The sequence below is a fragment of the Onychostruthus taczanowskii genome, unplaced genomic scaffold, assembly GCF_017590055.1.
Source record: "Onychostruthus taczanowskii isolate IOZ18803 unplaced genomic scaffold, ASM1759005v1 scaffold4, whole genome shotgun sequence".
NCBI lineage: Eukaryota > Metazoa > Chordata > Aves > Passeriformes > Passeridae > Onychostruthus > Onychostruthus taczanowskii.
Genome location: NW_024501459.1, coordinates 41,651 through 53,817, shown reverse-complemented (window position 1 = coordinate 53,817; position 12,167 = coordinate 41,651). Strand labels below are relative to the sequence as shown.

Here is a 12,167-nt window from a genome sequence, read left to right as displayed (position 1 = left end):
CTTTCACCTGAAACATCTCCTTTCAGGGAAAATTGAAGTGCTGTTGTGCTAAGTTCTGTTAAATACTACCCAATCATCAAAGAGGCAAACAGAAAGCATTGAGGAAAACTCACGGTGTACAAACAGACACTGCTGTTTTACAGATAACAACAGTGTTCAAATCACTTTTGTGGAGGCAACCCTACTTTATGGCCTTTGTGTGGAAGGACACTGACTCAAACTTCTCCAAACACAGGAATGCTGTTTTATTCCATTCCTCTATTCCTTCTGTAATTTCTGACACTGACACATCAAAATTAAGTAGATGGTGCATTCTGTATTGGTTTAGCGTATCAAGAAATATATGATTCTCTGACTTGTAAGAGTCACTCCAGTACTCAGGAAATGGCTGTTTCTTATCCTTTCCCATTATTCTGGACAGCATTGGGTTTTGAAGAAGACTGTGAGCTCTTCAGGGTGAGAGGGTACATATGCTCCTTTGAGAAACAGCATGGCTGGTTTGTGGAGCACAAATAAATGAATATTCTCAGATTTTTAGGAAATTCTGTATTCTTACTTATTTCCATTGTTTCATTTATGCTGATATTTGGTAAACCAGAAACATATCCATGCTTGTTTAACATGCATTATACTTTTGTAAAAGCAATAGATATAGAATCTTAACAATGGAAAAGACCTTCACATGCAAGGTGAAATGTAACCATAATTCCAAACCTTTTCTTGTTTTTTGCAGGATGAGGCTGCTCCAGCTGACAAGCAGTGCAAACAGGAGCCATCCCAGGTCACTTACTCAACATCAGCTGTTTCCAGCACGCAGGAGGTGTTGTACATCAACGGCAACGGGACCTACAGTTACCATAGTTACAGAGGGCTCGGAGGTGGGCTGCTAAATCTCAATGATGCTTCTAGTAGTGGTGAGTTTCCTTACAGGTTGTGGCTGTATGTATATGTGCTGATGTGTACTTCCCCCTGCCATACAGAAAGCTAGTCCATGGGGTTCAGTAGCCACAGCCTATTATCACACGATGAGCAGGAGCACAATCCTGCAAGCAGCTACTGCTGAGCAAAATACTTGCTCCCTGCATGCTAGCCTCTTTCCCGCTTCAAGGGACTAATACACAACAGGGCAAGACTGAACCATAAGCCTCTAACAAAGCTGAGTAAAAATAATGCTAGGTTAGATCTTCAGTCTCTTTGCATAACTTTATAGGACCTTATCCTTACTGTCCTCTCTTGTACTGATCACAAAGGAGGCCATTATTATATTTTTGGCTCAAGTTTCAAAACATGCAACTCCATATTGTGTAACACAAATGAATTGACATAGGTTAGTCACACGGTCTCACCAGCTACTTTAATTTACTGCAGATAAGAATCTGGCATACCAAGTGTTAAATGAGAAATCAGCATATTCATTTATACCCTACACTAAAAATGATAAGGTAACCTTGTCACCATGAGGTTGTATGTCCCTCTGAAAAAAAAACAAGTGGTGTAATTTATTTAGACAACATTCCTTTCTTCTTATATTGGCATGCTTTTGTAACATAAAAATGTAAGCAAATTGTAGTATTTGTTTGAAATTATCCCTCATATTGATTTTGTACAAATGCAGAGCAATACCCTTCTGATAAAAAGGGTATTGTCTCTCTGTCAGAGAAATGTGATTCATCTGGAAGCCTGAGGTTTTATTGACTTCCCAGGACTGTATTTAAAGAAAAGTCTCAGAGAATGTAGAAATCCCTGGGGTTTTGCCCTGGCTGATCCCTCTCTGGCAGGCGGGAGTGCCAGTTCAGGTAGAGCAGCTGACTTAGCCTACATGAGAATGGCTCAGCTGCAGCCTCTACATTTGGCATGCTCAGCAATTTTCAAAATGCTACCAGGGCTGCAGCCTGCAAGGAGCTAAGAGAATGTGGTGTGCTGAGGACCTTCAGTCACATCTTCTTCCTTCACCCCCTGCCCACTAAATTCTCAAAGGTCTGTGGATGATTTGTGCTAAGTTTTTGAAAGTCTTTAAATAGGTAATACTTTAGTTGTCAAAAGCCTTTGACTCAGTGTGAATGATGATTACAATTGTTTCCATACACATGAAGAGCACATCTGAGGCACTGAATATGGTCTCTGATCAAATATTTTCATAACAGTAAGACAAGCCATGGAAATCTGGGTTTGTTTGTGAAAATGCACAAGAACTTTTAAGTTGTCTTTTACATTATGCCCAGAGAGGATATGACCCAGCCCCCACTGAAAACAGTTGGCATTTGCTCTTTTACCCAGCTAAGAGGAGGATTAAGCTCCCCATGTGTTATTTGTCAGCAAAAGCCATCAATATTGTCCTGGTTTATATAATCATAAACTGTGAGGAATCACAACTGTTTTGTGTACTTGTTTTTCCCTTCAAACTTCTTGTAATAAGATACATTTTCATAACTTGCATTTTGCAATGACTTGTGGGATTTAGGCAAAAGTATTCTATGTCACTTCAGCTTGCAATTTTAAAAAATTATGTACAAATTAAATGCCATCTGTAGCATCACAGGAGAGGTTTGTTGGGAACAGATAATAGGCAGCAGCACCCACCATCCAACCACCAGCATTTTTAGCCATCAATTCATCTTGCCTTCTGATTACAAGCCACATCTTCTTTGTGCCTTTAACATAGAGGACTCCAGTGTTTTTTTCACAATTAAAGCTCAAGACAGGTTTGTATACAGACATATGCTCAAACATGTCTTCTTCCTGGTCTTTCCCTACTTGCACTGGACAATTTTGTCTGTATGTCCTTTTAGTTTGAAAAGGCAGTAAGCCATTGCACTTCTCCCATATGGTTGTACTGTTGGAAGGTTGTGCAAAGGTGCCTGTCTTCTCCACAGGGATCTTACACGAGTCAAAGTACATAAGCTCCGGGAGCCAAAAGTCTTTGTGTGCCAGGACTTGGAAACCAATTGTTGATGCTGACAGTCTAGTTAGGTTGGTGATTTGTGATCCACTTGCCATTTGGGGAAGATCATTAGGAAAGTTGTGGAAAGACAACTCCATCCATTCCTTAGTCTCATTGACACAAAACCAACCAGGAGCCAACCTAATTATCTCTCAGATATCAAGGGTAAATTGCTGTGGCTCTGGTAGCTGGTTTTCCCACAGGAGAAATGGGCGGACTTGGAGGCCAGCGAGATCTGTCAGTCCTCTCTGATGTGTCCATTGGTAGACAAGAGGAGTGCTTGGAGTTGCAGTTGACAGGGGTAAGCATTGCCCTCCTGACAGACCTCACAGGACCCTTGTTTGCAGTCATTACACTGTTTCAAGCACTCTTGTTCCAAACATGTGCAAGGCTGTTAAAATAGTTAATGAGATACTTCTCTGGAGAACAGGATATTTACTTGTGAATTGTTTTCAGGAGCTAAGAACTAATTTAAAAATGCAATTCCTTTTCAATATAGTAACCTATCAAATGTTCTTGTCACATTTATAGATGTTCTCCTAGTGTAAAAACAAATACACACCTCAGTCAGAATGCATGTATAAACAAATAAGGTCTGGGTTTTTTGTATCTGCTAAAACAGAAAAAAAAAAGAAGTTGCAATAGCTGCAGTAGTTATATAAAACTCACTGCTTGATTACCTATTTCTGGACCTTCTCCCACAGTAATATAATAATTAATGTCCAATTAACTCTCTGTCTGGTAGTCCAGCTGATGTATGTATTTTGTATTCTGTGTCTCATTTAATTTGGCTATTCCTCCATATAAAGTTCACCCCTACTCCGACCTTACAGACTTAGCTATCTGTTCACCCAGCTGTTTGGTGGCTCTGGCTCAGGGACCTCTCTCTGCCGGCTGTTGTAGTGCTTCCCTCCTCATGGGGAGGTCAATCCTTCCACATGGCTAATTACAGAGCCATAATTAGCTCCTCACACAACTGCATGGGGCAAGCCTTCATGGAACTGCTCAATATGAGCAAACAGAATGTAGCAGCTTGTGCAATGACTCCTCCTTTATTATGGGCTGGCAAAAAAGCACAGAAGGAAAAGGCTTGGTCTTACAGCACCAAGGTGTCCTTTCCCCCTCCTTTTAAACATTTTAGGCCACTCCATCTTGGCTGGAAGCATTCACCAAGCAATCTGTGGGTTGACAGAGTCTCTGTCAGCCTGTACATGGGCTGGGGAGAAGCCTTTGATATGTTGTATTTGGTTTGTTTAGATGGTAAAGGAGAACTACTCTTTGAGAAGGGTGGATTCCACAGCTCTCTTTTTTAAGGCTAATGCAGTTCCTGTTACAGAACTGAATGGAGAATCTCCAAGGTGCGATACCTCAGTGAATGTAAACAAATTTGCCTGCCAGCTCTTAGCCAGCCACAAAAGGCTTCAGCCATCCCCCTTATATCATTCCTGGACTGAGCTCAGAAAAGAGTCCAGCTTGAGGGCAGGAGGGTGAGGACAGGAGATAATGTTGGGAGCAAAAGCTCTTGATGGCGCCAGGATCAGTTGAAGTCTCTGCATGTAGCCTGAGCATCTCCTGAGGGAGTGGGATTGGCTTGTCTCCCCATGTATTTCAGTCGAGTGGGTTGCTGTCTGCCCTCTCCTGATGACTGTCAGCACTCTCTGAAGTAATGTTGGGCTCCTTGGAGTCATGGTCTTTGCAGTTGCTTCATTTCCTGAAGTCCATTTTCTCTAAGAGTTGTGGAATGTGTTTCTGCTGCCATAGCTGGGTTGCCTGGAGGTGATTTGGGACTGTTTCTTCTGCATCACTGTCTGGTTTTCTAGCCAGAAATGTCAATCAGTTCCTTTTGTGTCTGTAAAAAGCAGGTATTTCAGACTTGGTGTTGGGCTGGTCATGCAGAATATGCCCTCATGTCACAGTAAGACAAAGTGTTGTGTCTCCATTTCTCTCCACAGATCTGCAGCCTACCTCCACCACAGCCACAACTCAGCACTGCATCCCAGGCACCACGAACGTCCAGTCCCCTTCCAGCTCAGGTGAGTTCTTTGGCTCAATCCCATTATGTTCCTGGACCCAGCAGGCTTCTCTTTCAGCCTCCTCTCCCATGGGCAGGCCTGCAGACCATGATGGCCTAATGGCCCAGCTGGTGGCTGAGGGACTTCCCCCACACTGCTCACCTCTCCCTGCTGCTCCCTTCCAGAGGCTATGCCCTCCCAGCTCTTCCCTGTTTTAGCCTGGCCTCCTACCCATATGCCAGTCAGCCTTCCTAGTCCTTCTGCATCCTGGTCCTGCAGATGATGCAGCCCTGCTGAAGACAGCGGGATAGCTGGGGGAACATCTCAGAGCAGGTGCTGCTGACCTCCAAGGATCAGCACAACCATGCTGATCTGCAGCAGGGAGAGGAGTACTGAGTGCTTTTGTCCACTTGTTGGTGAGACAACAGGGAAGGAAGGAACCTCCTTTCCACATCCAAAAATTTGGTCAAGTTGTAACCCTCTGTAAAATCTTGGCACTTGCATGATTGATGGCAGATAAACTTGTTGATATTCTTGGCGGCAAACTAGGGGGAAAAAAACCCCAACAGATGAGAATATCAATATGTAGCTAGTTTTTAAAGTGCTGAGTGGGTTATTCACACGTTGGCTTGCCAGGATGTAGTAGTTAAATGGGGTTTTTGCTGTGGTTCCTCTCTCCAGGTCTTCTTTATACCTCTACTCTTGCACAGTCTTTTGTGTGCTCAGTGCTACCCTGATGACGTGAAAGTGGAGAGAGGGGAAAGAGAACACAGTTTGTCTCTAACATAGAGCCTGGAGCATGAAGAAACAAATCAAGAGTGACAGGTGTAGGAACCTGGGACAGTATGTTTAATCCCATTTGAAAACCCAAAAGGTGGGGTTGGGAGAAATTAAATGGTTTGACCTGTATTTTGGCAAAGGTGAATTTCTTGCTGGAAAATGCTGGCTGAATTTTCTGTTAAGACCTTCCCCACATTCCTCTTCCTCCTTCCTCATCCTTTTTAAATTGTCAGACACGTGGCACAGGCAAGTATTACTCTGTTCCCACTGCAGGGATGGAAATGGAATGCACTGGGCAGTATCCTACTTTCCTACCTCTGCGCAAAGCTGAGGTGACAACTGTTAAAGCAACACAGTATACACCACATAATTAATCTCCTGTGGTGGATAGGGAGGATCTCACATAATCCTTTAATCACAGACCATTGTGCTTCCTGATCACTGAAAATGAATGATGGCTCTAGGCATTTCTATGTTTTTCATATCACTTTCCTCAGGCAAGACAGCATTTTTCCCTTACTGTCTAAAGTAGTAGAATATGTGTCTTCCAGAGGGAGAGGTGTAGAAGGGAGAAAGGAGCTTAAAAGCTCCAATTCATCAGTCCCTGTTTTCTTGATTTCTCCTGGCACTTGAAACAATACTTTTAGGCACATCTGCTCTATGTTTGAAGGCAGGAGGGAAAGAAGCATTGACAGATACATAATATCACAACAAAGCATTCTTATTAAAATAAATGCACCTGATTTGGAAAGAAAAGGTAGCATACTTGGATAAGTTTTTTTTTCTATTTTGTTTTATTGCAGTATATAAGAATGTAGTCAAACCTCTCCTCTAAAGCCATTAGTGGGGAAAAAATTGAAGAGGAGAACAGGTGCAATAGAAAAGTTACACACAAGAGATTTCAAAGCATGGGCAAATGTATTTTTCTCTAAATAAGTGTTACTGCTTTTTGCAGTATCACTGATGAAAAAGGTTGCTTAACTATTAATGAACATGTAGATGCTTAAGCACATAAAGCTCTAAAAATATTTTTTTATTCTACATTATTATCTACAATAGTGATAACAATTTTGAGAGTCACTGACACATTTATTATTCTTTCAGTAATTGTTAATTGTAAGATTGGTAGCTACCCAGTGACAAAATACAATTCTTAAAGGAATTTTGCTGAGACAGTTGATAGTGTCTAAGCAATCAGTATCAACACATCTACATCTCACCCATATTTTGGAATTTGATATAAATCTCTTTGGTAATGAGTACTGCATGAGGCAGTAACTAGTTCCATCAAAGTCTTGTAGTTTACAGAAAAAGCCATTTGTTCTACAATGTATTTAGTGTATTTAGTGGCAGACATTTCTAGCAGCTAATTTGATAAATGTTTGTCTAGCACATGAAGAGTGGGTTTTTGGAGGTTTCATGTTCAGCCTGATGTGGTTCCAACAAGAATAATTGCACCTCACAGGGGAAATTAGATCAATGTAACTGGACAGAGATAGTAAATCAAAAATATTCCCATGTTAAAGTATCAATCAGGTGCCCTAAAAAAGAGGCAGATGAACAATGTTTTAGTCTTCTGAAAGAGTATAAAAAAAAGGGTTTGTCTCAGTAATTTGTTGAATCCACTGCTTGTGAAAATGTGCTGTTACAGAAACATGGAAGGTGACAATTTCGTGTTATGGCAATATGCACTAAGAGAAAAAAAAATGGAAATGAGACTCCTGTCTTAATCTCTGTGATATATGCTTAAACTTTGCTTGCTCAGCAGACATTGTGGAACCTGATAATATTTGCAATCAAAATTTTTAATAGTCCTGAAGTATTCCAGAATAGGAAGAAGTATGCTAAAATGTGCAGTAACATCTTGAAGGAACCTGACAAAAATATACAGATTTCCCTCTTTACAAGTTTTTTCTTGTTCCTGTGAGGTCTGGCAGCTTAATAAATTATAGTAAATGCACTAAAGAAAGTAAAGATAGTTATTAAAAGACATGATGGTGCAGCTGTTCAGCTTTTTCCAGATTTAGTAATCTGTAGTGGAGATGGCTTGTGGAGATAGATGTGCATAAAGTATCCTTAACCAGCTATTTTAAGCCTTTATAATAGTTGTGACTTTTTTTTTCTGATTATAGAGATACGGTAGGTATGAATAAGGTTTAGGCTTCCATGTTTCAGTAGCTGACTTGCATAAAATCACACAGGAAAAATTTACACGACAAGAATGCACTTATAGGTTGCACTTATTCCTTAGTTTTTAAATGACCAGGTATGACTGATGAAGCTACAAATAAGTTACAGTATTTTAGTATTCAGCAGCCTGGACAACCTCTGAGAACCTCTATTTACTGCCAGGGAGTGTCTATCATAGCTATTAAAAGCTGAGACAAATATAACACATGCTGGGACTAATCTCTGAGTGAGGTGTTCTTCCAGATATAAAGCTTGGGCTGTTATAGGTAAGCTTTAGAGGTGAGATGTAGGGGTCACATAACATAATTAGAAGCTAAAATCCTTATCTCCACATGAAATATTGGCTTTTTTTTCCTGTTCAGTCCTCTGGCAGCTTCCCTTTCTGAAAAGGCATGGGTGTTCTCAGTGTCCCAAAATCATAGCTATGAAACTTTTCTCTGTGTGTGTATTCCTTTGGTTTTTTCTTCAGAGGGGTTTTCTTTGAGGGGGAAGGAGGACAGCACTGTGAGTTGTTAATTACAAGGCAGGAGTTGGGGAGTGAAGTAAAATCCCATTTCCTAGTAAATTAAAAAAATAAAAAAACACAACAAAAACAAAACAAACAAAAAACCCAAAACAAAAAAAGCCAAACCACCAAGTAGTTTGAAGGAACTGGGTACATTAAAATTTGAGATGTCTTATTTTTCTTTGTATAAAAGGGCTCCGACACAACAGAAATCTCCCAGACCAAGTGGATTTTTGGATTGTGATTGTTCCTTGTATATGCAGACTGCCATCTGGCTTTTTCCAGTACCTTCAGGATGCAAACAAAAATATTCTGAAGAATTAAAGAAGTTTCTTTATGAAAGTTAATCCAGACATCTAGGAATACAGAGCCAGTCAGATCTTCAGACTATGTAAATAACTGTGACCCTATAGACTTGTGAGGACTTACACGCTGATTTGTGCATGTTGGATATCTGGTCTTCTCCTAGTTTTCCTTTCAGATCAGTGCACCATCAATTTGTGTAAGGAAAACCTGAGGGGTATGACCAAGCACATTTCCATGTATATTTTACTTATGAGTGACATAAACTGATATCCTATTTTGTCACTTAAAATCTGGATTACCAATGGGAAAAGCTCTTCAGTTACATTTCATAAAATGAAATTAGCTGCTGCAGAAGCTCTGTTCTGCCAGATATTGTATATGTATGTGTGTGTCTGTGTGTGTGTGTGAGTGTTTTTGGCAGTGACATGAATGAAAGTCAAGGAAAGAACAGAAAAGTTAAAGAAGGTTCACATGGAGCACAATGCCCTCAATATGTCAGTGGCAGCTTTTTCACTACTGTGTCAATAAATATAGAAGTCTTTAATGGCTCCTTACAACCGTTCAGCCCAACTGGCATTATGAATGGTATACCATTCTTCTGCTGGGTTAAGTTTTTATTTTAGAATATCCTCTGAACTTCTTCACAGTCATCATCTTCCTGCAGTGTGCGGTCACACCAAACATATTCACAGAGCTAATTATGCTTAATTTATCCTTTGTACACTGTAAGTCATTTAAAAGTCAGTTTATTTATACCAGTGTAAAGCATATAATACAAGTTGCAAGGCTAAGTGCTGCTCATGCTAGTTGTGTAGTAGGAAATCAGATCTAATAGGACCCTTTCTGTTTGAGCAGCTTCTTTTCATAGTCCCAGCTCTGCTTTTATTTACTCAAGGGGAGATTTTTCATTAACTTCAGTTTTTGTAGGGACATGGCAATCTCCACATTTTTGTGTAGTCTCACCTGTACCTCTGTACAGATTTATGAGAAAGAAAATTAAAAAAGGTTTATGACAGATCTTCAGCTTCTGAAAATCAGACATCTCTTGCCATTAGTGCTTATGGTTGCGAGTCTGTGTTTTTGAATCTTTTACACATTTTGTGGGATTATTTAGGAGAACCTCCACAGTATGAATTAGTGTGTTCTGTGTTCTACAGGTGAATATGCTGAATTTTAAAATTATTCCAGTCTTTGCTGGAAAATCTTGGCATTGACATATATTGTATCTGTCAAATTGAAGAGTGACATTTTTCATAGGAAAGCAAGATACATTGCTGTGGATATCTTGATCCCAGTTTCCAGGAGAGTATTAAGATTAAGGTCAGGCTAGTCTGATCTTCTGGATGTATAGATTTGCTATGCTGTCAAAATGAGAGAGCAGCATTTCCCAGATTGCACAAAGTATATTGTTTAATAGGTATAGTTGCCATCTATATCCTTTTATATGTGTTCAAAAAAAGTCCTCAGTTCAATTCTATCTGTACAAATTTACACTCCAGGAAGAAAAAAAAGTGTTAAGTGGAAATTACAAACACTTCATTAAAGCACCATGGGGGTCTTAGCTGGTTAATAACTGATCAAACAGCCAGGGAAATTCCACACAAAGCCGAAGTTCCTGATGGCAGATGTTCTGCCAGTCAATAACTGCGGACTGCCCTCAGGAATGCTGTGTCCCATCTGAAGTATTCATGGTCTTGAGAATATTTTTTGAAGAAAAGTGCTAAGCATATTGCTGTGAGCTGCCAATACAACAGCATGGTGATTGCTGCAGAATCTCTTGTCAGTGTTCTGGCCTTACAAGATCCTTGCAATATGTTGCCAGCTGTATGCAGCCCTCACAGATGATAGTGTGCTCCTCACTGTGGCAGCCAGATTGTCACCAGCCTAATCTCATTCATGAGCAGCTATTTATGTAAGTGATCAGACAGCATCAGGGAAGTCATGTGGATGACCATTTATCTACTTCTGCAAGGGATTCAGCCTGGCGACATGCTGATTGAAGCATAAAATGTGAAAATAGCCATCTAGAGAACGTAAGTTGGATTTTCTGTGGTAAAAATTGCAAGTGTGCATATTGCCATGAAGTCCAGCTGGGCAGCTGGAACTGTGGGGAGGCACAGGACATGAATCTTCTGCCTGATCAACATTGTCAAATCTCAGGACAGGGTTTGGGGTGCAAGTGGCTCACACTCTTGGACTATGCTCCTGGAGGGTAATTTTCTGCTGGCAGTGGACTTGCCCCTCATGTTCTGTAAGTGGGGTCTGTGATACATCATATAAATAAATTGCTGTGGTTCCAGTCAAGGGGACTGGTAACAGAACAGTTATTGCTTATTTCTGCTACTTTCACTCAGCTGACAGCAGCTTCTACTACTCTTCATTTGTATCTACAAACCTGTGAAAGATCTCTGGCAGCTGATCTGAAGCTTCTTTTCTTTCCCTTTACTGTCTGCAGGTCCAACAGATCTCAGTATGAAGAGGCAGTTAGCAACCAGCTCTGGATCCTCCAGTAGTTCCAGCTCCAGACCCCAGCTGAGCCCGACTGAAATAAACGCAGTGAGGCAGCTCGTGGCGGGGTACCGAGAGTCAGCCGCGTTTTTGTTGCGCTCTGCAGATGAACTGGAAAACCTTATTTTGCAGCAGAACTGAGTCATGTGACCTTCACACCGGCCTGGTCTTATCTCAGAATTTCCACTAATGACATTTTTGATTTCCCAGAGCACACACTTCAGTTACTGCACAGTCTTTTAGGAGAGTTAATTACCATAATGCCGCACTGTTCTTGATCCATAAAGTGATGTGTTAAGGTGCTTCAAGTGAACGTCGACCTCTGGTGTTTCCGAGGTACTTTACTGTGTCCAGGCTATTGCTTTTGTTTTAGTGTGTCAGCATAAATATCGAAAAAGTGGCTAGAAATTAACTCATTCTAACAAGTGGAGGAAACAGAAGATGCTGTGATGGTTTTTTAAAACAAGTGGTTCAAGATCCAAGTGCAATATTAGTGGAATGTGATACTGACTCATTGGACTTAAAGCTGCAGTATATGGCAAAACATTGCCAAATGTCCTGTTGCTACAGGGCACAATTGCAATTAAAAGGATCTTGTATTTTAAAAAAATGTAATTTTTATAAAAAATGAAACAAAAGATTTTTGTTTTCATTCAAGATTTTTCATTTTTACTTTGGTAAACTTTTTCACTGGTCCTGAAAATGTTTTGAGGAGCTATTTTAAGTCCCCCCTTCCTCTCTTGAATCCTTGGCTGTGCCCTTCTCCCCAACTTCATATTCTTTCTACAAGGAGTAACTCTTGATGCTGGATAATTTCCTCCCCTGTGTACTGTAAATTGTCATCTATGGAATACCTTCCAAAGGAAGTATGCATTTCCTGCATTCATGCCATTCTCAACTCCATTCTGTAATATATTGCAGCTTT

At 40.5% G+C, this 12,167-nt stretch overlaps 1 protein-coding gene across 4 annotated transcripts in view; it reads left to right on the top strand.

Annotated features, from left to right (window-relative positions):
- NOL4 (nucleolar protein 4) overlaps window positions 1-11,383 on the top strand; it is a 188,621-nt gene extending 177,238 nt beyond the window's left edge. For 3 of the 4 annotated variants that reach the window (XM_041412820.1, XM_041412819.1, XM_041412818.1), the window contains 2 exons: window positions 734-914; window positions 11,190-11,383. In XM_041412820.1, coding sequence (XP_041268754.1) covers window positions 734-914; window positions 11,190-11,383 — 375 coding nt within the window. Of the gene's footprint in view, window positions 1-733; window positions 915-4,893; window positions 4,975-11,189 lie in introns of all 4 variants that reach the window. The other variant, XM_041412817.1, reaches the window with a different exon arrangement.
- The last annotated feature ends 784 nt before the right edge of the window (window positions 11,384-12,167 follow it).